Source organism: Gekko japonicus, unplaced genomic scaffold (genome assembly GCF_001447785.1).
Source record: "Gekko japonicus isolate JY-2015 unplaced genomic scaffold, Gekko_japonicus_V1.1 scaffold3051, whole genome shotgun sequence".
NCBI classification, from domain to species: domain Eukaryota; kingdom Metazoa; phylum Chordata; class Lepidosauria; order Squamata; family Gekkonidae; genus Gekko; species Gekko japonicus.
Window position 1 is genome coordinate 8,541 of NW_015164292.1, and position 6,805 is coordinate 15,345.

A 6,805-nucleotide genomic window follows, 5' to 3' on the forward strand; every position below is an offset into this window, starting at 1 on the left:
TCCCGTTTCCAGTCTGGTTTTAAAACTGCCTTGATCTCTAGCAAACTGCCTTTGGCAGAAAAGAGATGGGTGCTGTAGGATCCTGTTGGCTGCTGTTGAGCTCTTGGTAGCCATTGATGCTTATATCCTATAATTTCAGGCAACATGGCTCTCAAGGTTCTCGGTGAAAGTAATGAAAAATAGAAAAACTCCCCCCAGATTAGCTAGCTGAGATGGATGTTGGGAGCACTGTGCTTGCAGTGGTTCTGTTTTGCTCTGACTAACTAGTATCAGAAAGTGGCACTGGGTGCAAGATGCTCAGCTCTGCGGCCCTTGTACTGCAAGGTTTGATGGGGTTTTATGCTGTTTAAGATCTACATGAAACCGAGTGAAGTCATTGGGAGAGAAGTGTCATCAGCATGCTGAAAACAGGCAATCTGCATTCCTTTTTTTCAGTAGAGTCAAGTGTGACGGAGATGTCCTGAACCAAGGGTTTGAAACCAGTATCAGTCAGAATGAAGGCCAGTAAGCTAAAAGCATAATTCAGAAAAGACAGATATGGTATTGAACAGCATGGCTAGCAAAATTAGATACAGGTTTCTGTTGAGATGAGGATGATGGAAGTGCCAGGAAGTCTATATCAAAAGCTATGTATTAAAAAGGTAAAGTTAACAATTCAAACGTACCAATTAAATTCACAAAACGATATGGACATTATATGAGTGATTATTAAAACATGAAATGTGTCTAATATGTGTAGAATGGTGTAAATTCTGGGTAATGGAAAGCTCTCCAGAGTCCATTTTGATCAAATCATCTTCAGAATGCAACAATGAAGGTATGAAATCACGGATCATATTGGAAATGAAGGGACTATATTAGACATCCCGGGTCCCAGTACTGCTTGTTAACCACCCATTATAAAGATGATAAAGCAACAGAAAAGTTAATACATTTTAATTGTATTAAAGGGCATGCAGAGCACTATAAACAAATAACTGCACAACAAAAATATTTAAAGTACCCAAAATTAATCATGCACACCCATTCTTTGTTATTCCATGTGATATACCAGAATGTTTCCTGACATATCATGGTAGATGATTGAAAACATCTTACTTGTTGGCTTTCCATTAACTGTTATTTATGTTCATTGTTACAAGTTTTATAAACTCATATTATTTTCATAATTGTCCAGTACTTTGAAACCTGGTAAACTAGAGAATAAGAAGTTGGCTTGTTCTTCATCTCGTTCGCACCCCCCCCCCAAAGCCAACGGTCTATGGTTTGTGGGGTGCTGTTTGCACTGTGCCTATAGATGGAGATGCAGGTTTCCTTTGTGGCATATAATGCCACATTTTTGTTTGGTGTGCCAGCTGTGCTTCTCCATTGAGAAGCATTGTCCATGTTCTGATCACACCCCAGCTGGATTATTGCAGTGGACCGCCTTTGAACACTAATTCAGAAGTTTCGGTTGTAGTGAGACTGCCTGCTGTCATGAGCTATAAAGAACACAGCAGTCTTGGAGGATCTTCACTGGGTGCTTGGTTTTGTTTTCTGGTACAACTCAAGGGTGCAATTATTATCTGTAAAGCCTAAAACAGTCTGGAGTACTACAGTAAGGAACTCTCTCTGTCTTTTAATCCTACCCATTGGCAAAGGCCCTGCTGTGTGTAGCCCTGTCTTTCTGAAATATGGTGGGTGGCCACTTGGGGCAGTAGTCATTCTGCAGTTGTCCCCTCAGCAGTAAAATTCCTCCCGCCCCTGAAGTTCATCTGATGCCAGACTGTCTCCGTTTTACAGGCCAGAGTTCTGGCCCTGCTGGTGGACCTCCTGATGGCACCTGGGTCTTGGCCACTGTTGGACTTGATGGGCCATTGGCCAGGTCCAACATGGCTTCTCTTGTGTTCTTAGCATTCTTTGTCATCTTGGTCTTCTGTTAAGAGCTTAATTTAGGGGGGGGGTTGCTTTGTTTTCTTATTTGTTTTGCCTTGCCTGTGGCTGGACAGGTTATTTTATATCCCCCGTTTCATGCTTGCTTTTAAGCATTATTATTACTGTCTCGTCTTTTCTTTGAAAATTAATTTAAAACCTTTTATTGCCTTTTTTAGTAGCTATGTTATGGGTCATGGATCATAAACAAAATGCTTATTCTTACCGTTTTGTTCTGTTTTTACCTTGGAAGCATTTTGAGTTCAGCATATAAGAATCTGCGAAGGATCTATTCTCTTGAACAATACGCTCCGAGCCAAGCCTTTTTGCTACAAATCTTTCCCGTCTGTGTCACTTGTCAGCTGTGCTGCCAGTTGGTGAACCAGCAGCACGGCTGTGGCCGGAGCCACTCTGATTAGTTAGATGCTTTTCTGTGCAAAATGTTTAACTTTATGTAACTCAAAATACTCTTAAGGTCTCTGTTATCCCCATTTTGCAGTTGGATAACTGAGGCTAAGAGGAATTGTATTAACTCAAAGGTACACAATGAGCTTATGGTAAAAGTGGGTCTTCAATCGAGGCTTCTTGTGTATAAACCCAATGCTGTGTACAACGTACAATACTGGCTGATTGCAGACTAGTGCAGTCATTGGTATAGGATGCTCCCCCCTCCGTTTTATGTTTTTACCTTACAGAAGTATTGTTTTTCTAAAAAGATAATTCCTCATTAAAGAGATACAGGCCTTTTGCACAATGAAGCTTGTTGTGTTACCAGAGCGCATTCATTTGTAACAATGATTTTCTGCCACTGCCCTTCTGCACCTATTGACCACTGTCCCTGCTTGGTCTCAGAACTTGGTGATTTCACAATCCCCTCTGAAGATTAGTCCCATTCGACAACTGCATCAAACTTATTGCAGTCCCAGTATTTTGAAGGCAAATAGCATGAGCTTTAGAAGGAAGAAGTGCATGTGAGTCCTAGTGAAATGTAACGCAGCCAGAGTCCAGGGCTTAATTTGACGTAGCATTTGCATGGAATCACAGTCTCTAATGATGGGTTTCTAACACTGACTGGCACGTATTAATGCCGTCGCTTCTTGTTTGGCAGGAATTGGCTCTCCGAAGTCAGCTTCCCAGCATGGAACAAGATGGAGGCTCTCAGAATCCAGTATCCTCTCCTGGAATGTCTCAAGAACTGAGAACCATGACCACAAATAGTTCCGATCCTTTTCTTAACAGGTTTGTAGCTGTGGCTACTAGTGGTTTTGTTTAGTCAAAAGACGATCATTTGCAAATTCTGTTTAGCTCATGTAATCATCTCTTTTTGAACATCTCTCCGTGCCAAGAACCACAGCTGTAAATGAATCTTTCCTTACATGGCAAGTCCGGGTTGTTTCTTCTCTTTTTTAATGTTGAGGATTAAAAGCTGTCTCCCGCAGGAGGAAGTCAGCTGTTCAGACTTGTAGGAAGGGTTTGTCTTCACAGTCGCAACATGTTTGCCCAGGCACCATTCTGATGAGCAGCCATTTAGAATTACTGATTTGGAAAGAAGGGTGCGTGCACACAAAAGCTTATACCTTGAATAAAACTGTGTTGGGCTTGAAGGTGCCACTGGACTCAAATTTTGTTCTGATTCAGAAAGGCTTTTCAGAAGCGAGTAGTGAGATCTACCATGGAGCTCAGTTTTACGGAGTTCCTCCGCAAGCATTCCTGGTTCTATTTTTATCCTTGTAGCATTGACACAGGAAACAGTGATAAGACTTTTAACGTATCGTATTACAAGAGATAGACAGACTAGTTTTCCCTGCAGTTTTTTTTTTTAATGCTGCCCACAGATTTCTTGTTCAAAATGTTGAGGTTCCAGTTTTGATTTTAAGAGATGCTCCTCACGGTTACAAAGATAAGTTTGAAAATGGAAAATCCGAAGATCCTAGGGAGCGGACAAAAAGAGCCTAGCATAGTTGTATTTTCTCCTGACTGGGACAGCCGAGGCTGGGCCGATCTCAGAAGCTAAGTAGGGGGTCGGCCGTGGCTAGTACTTGGATGGGAGACCGCTAAGGAATACCAGGGGCAGGATGCAGAGGCAAGCACTGGCCAACCACCTCTGAAGGTCTCTTGCCTTGAAAACCCTACGGGGTCACCGTAAGTCAGTTGTGACTTGACGGCATTTTCTAGCAGCGCTACCACCACAATTGTATTTTGCATCTCCTGGTTTAACTATTTGATATTAGGGCCTCCTGATTCAACTATATGATATTAACAAGCTACTTAAATAGTCACACTAGCTTGGAAAGAAGTACTGCTCACTTGCAAGTAGACACGCTATAACTTCGTGGAGACTAGAGTTTGGTCCTGCACAGCAAGCATCAACCCCTGCAACAAGTGTTCTCAGTTTTGTTTGTTTGTTTCTGGTGGGGGTTTTTGCTGTCAAGGCGCAGCTGCCTCGTGGCAGATCCCGCAGGGTTTCCAAGGCAAGAGACTAACAGAGGTGGTTTGCCGTCGCCTGCCCTCTGCATTGGGACCCTGCTGTTCCTTGGTAGTCTCCCCTCCAGCTAACAAGTAGGGCCGACCCTGCTTAGCTTCCGCGATCTGACAAGGTCGGGCTAGCCTAGTCTATCCAGGTCAGGGCTCATTTGCAATCATACGAGTTTCCAAACTGCAATTACCACAAATGAGCTCAGCTACACTTACAGCAACCGTGAATGTTCTGTGCCTAGTCAAAGTGTAAAATCAGGGTCAAAACAGATGAGGCATGTGAGATCTGTGATTAGAACTGACAACTCTTCCCCTTTCCTTCAAATCAGTCACTGGGAACTGCTGACTTGACCGAGGAGTGGTTCTAGGCGCCAGTCTTAACACCTGTACTGTCTCCCTCACCTCAGCCTCCCCTCTCCCGCAAGCTGACAGTAGATGTGGGAGGCAATGAAGACGGGTGAAATAAGAGCATAGCAGGAAAGGGCTAAACATCCACTGCCCAGCTCCGCAGCTACTTTGAAATAAAGGATCAGGACTCAGGAATCTTGTGTTGTTTCTACATCATGCCTGTCTGGCCCTCAGTCAATACTTCGGGTTGTCAGAAGGATCACTCAGTCTTAATCAGTAACCTTCAGGTTGCAGAGTACTACTTAGGATACCAGCAACGCCAACAGGGTGTTAACAAAAGCCTTTATATAGGACTGCTAGACCTAGAATGGGGCGATCCAACAGCACATCAAGAGGCAATGGAGATGGGGTTCACATGCAGCTAAGTGGATCTGGTTCAACAGACATCACTAACTAGGATGTTACTCAAGTGTCGTAATCGTTAGGTGTTTCACAGCACCAGGCCTGAAATGCCCACTCTGCAATGGAAACGTTGGCCAGTCTGTTCTCTCAGCCTGTCCTACCTCTTGGGGCTGTTGTGAGGGTAAAATGGGGGAAGGAGGAGCTATGTATACCCCTCTGAGCTCCTTGGAGGAAGGGCAGGATAAAAATGCACTAGATCAGTTTAAATTTCACGGCTTTAATTGGTTATGTTTCTATTGTTGTGAGACAGCAGAAATGCAGGACTAAATACCAAAGCCAGAGTTCAACTTATTCGCTGTTAAATCAGGCGATTTGGAATATTTTGGAATACTTCTAAGAACTTATTAATCCAATAACTTACAAAAGTGACTTTATAATTTTTCTGGGAAATTATAAGGTGGGGGCTAACAGTTGTGGCTTAAGAAATGCAGGACAGAATATATTTTTTTTAGCAAATACAATTAAATAAATACAGCAATATATGATATTGTGGGTTATGGGCATTTTGGAACCTGGGTTTATGTGGCCTTTGCTTGTTTGATCTTTTAGCTCACATATCTCTAGCTTCACAGGGGGATGTTAAGACCCAGAGAATTGAGAAAAGAGAAGTTATCTTCCCGCTCCCCCACATTTCCCCCATTCCCACCCCCTTGGCCTTTTCATTTTCTAGTAAGACTTGTAGAAGCTAACAATTACACAGGGTTAAAGAAAGGAACTCCAAGACTAGTTTCAAAGAAGGGTTGCGTTTTGTTTGTTTTCTAAAGGGCAAAAATATGCTGAGGATCTCAAGAAGATATGCCTGCCCCTTTTACTGCTCCATCCCAAGTCATGTTTCTGCTGCAGTGGAAACCTCACCTACGCCTCTCATTTTTGTTTTGCTTCACAATCAGTTCCCAAAGTTAAACTTAACCTGCAGGTCCTACATTTCCTTGTACCTCTCTCCAGATGCACTGTTGCTAGCCAAACTCTGTCTCTGCACTGAAAACACACGAGGAAGTAAGGGACCATCTCTTCCTTTCTCTCCTTGTTCCTACACCATTCTGTTTCCTCCTCCTCCTTGAAAGCGTACTGTAATGGGCGAGACGGATGTCTCCCAAATGCCCACATCCCTTGGGCATCAGCTGCAGGCCTGGGTGTTTTTGGGTTTGCAAGGTGAAGCACTGGGCACGGAGCTGCGCATCCTAAGAATCTCTCCTTTGATTATTTTTTCTTCTTTCAAATTACAAAGTTGCTGCTGATGGCAGAATTTGGTTCCTGCAGAATAAGGAGGGTTTTCAGTGCCTCTCTGTGTTTGAAACATTTGCAGGCCTTTTCACGTGTTTTGTTCTCTTTACAGTGGAACTTTTCACTCAAGAGACGAGAGCACCGACAGTGGCCTCAGCATGAGCAGTTACAGTGTCCCCAGAACTCCAGACGACTTTCTCAACAGCGTCGACGAAATGGACACAGGTGTGTTTCCTTCCCTTCCAGTGGAGCGCGTCGCTTGTCTGGAGGCAGAGGACAGGGGAGTGGGCACTTAGGAATAATGGTCAAAATCGTTTTACACCGCTTGCCCCCATTTAATAAATGTGTGTCTACAGAATTCTAGGATCCCCTGAAACCTTTTTTT

At 43.5% G+C, this 6,805-nt stretch overlaps 1 protein-coding gene across 1 annotated transcript in view; it reads left to right on the forward strand.

Annotated features, from left to right (window-relative positions):
* The first annotated feature begins 2,995 nt into the window (after positions 1-2,995).
* LOC107108358 (transcriptional coactivator YAP1-like) overlaps positions 2,996-6,805 on the forward strand; it is an 8,909-nt gene continuing 5,099 nt past the window's right edge. The window contains exons 1-2 of the mRNA XM_015408785.1: positions 2,996-3,150; positions 6,533-6,645. Of these exons, the coding sequence (XP_015264271.1) occupies positions 2,996-3,150; positions 6,533-6,645 (268 nt within the window). The remainder of the gene's footprint in view (positions 3,151-6,532; positions 6,646-6,805) is intronic.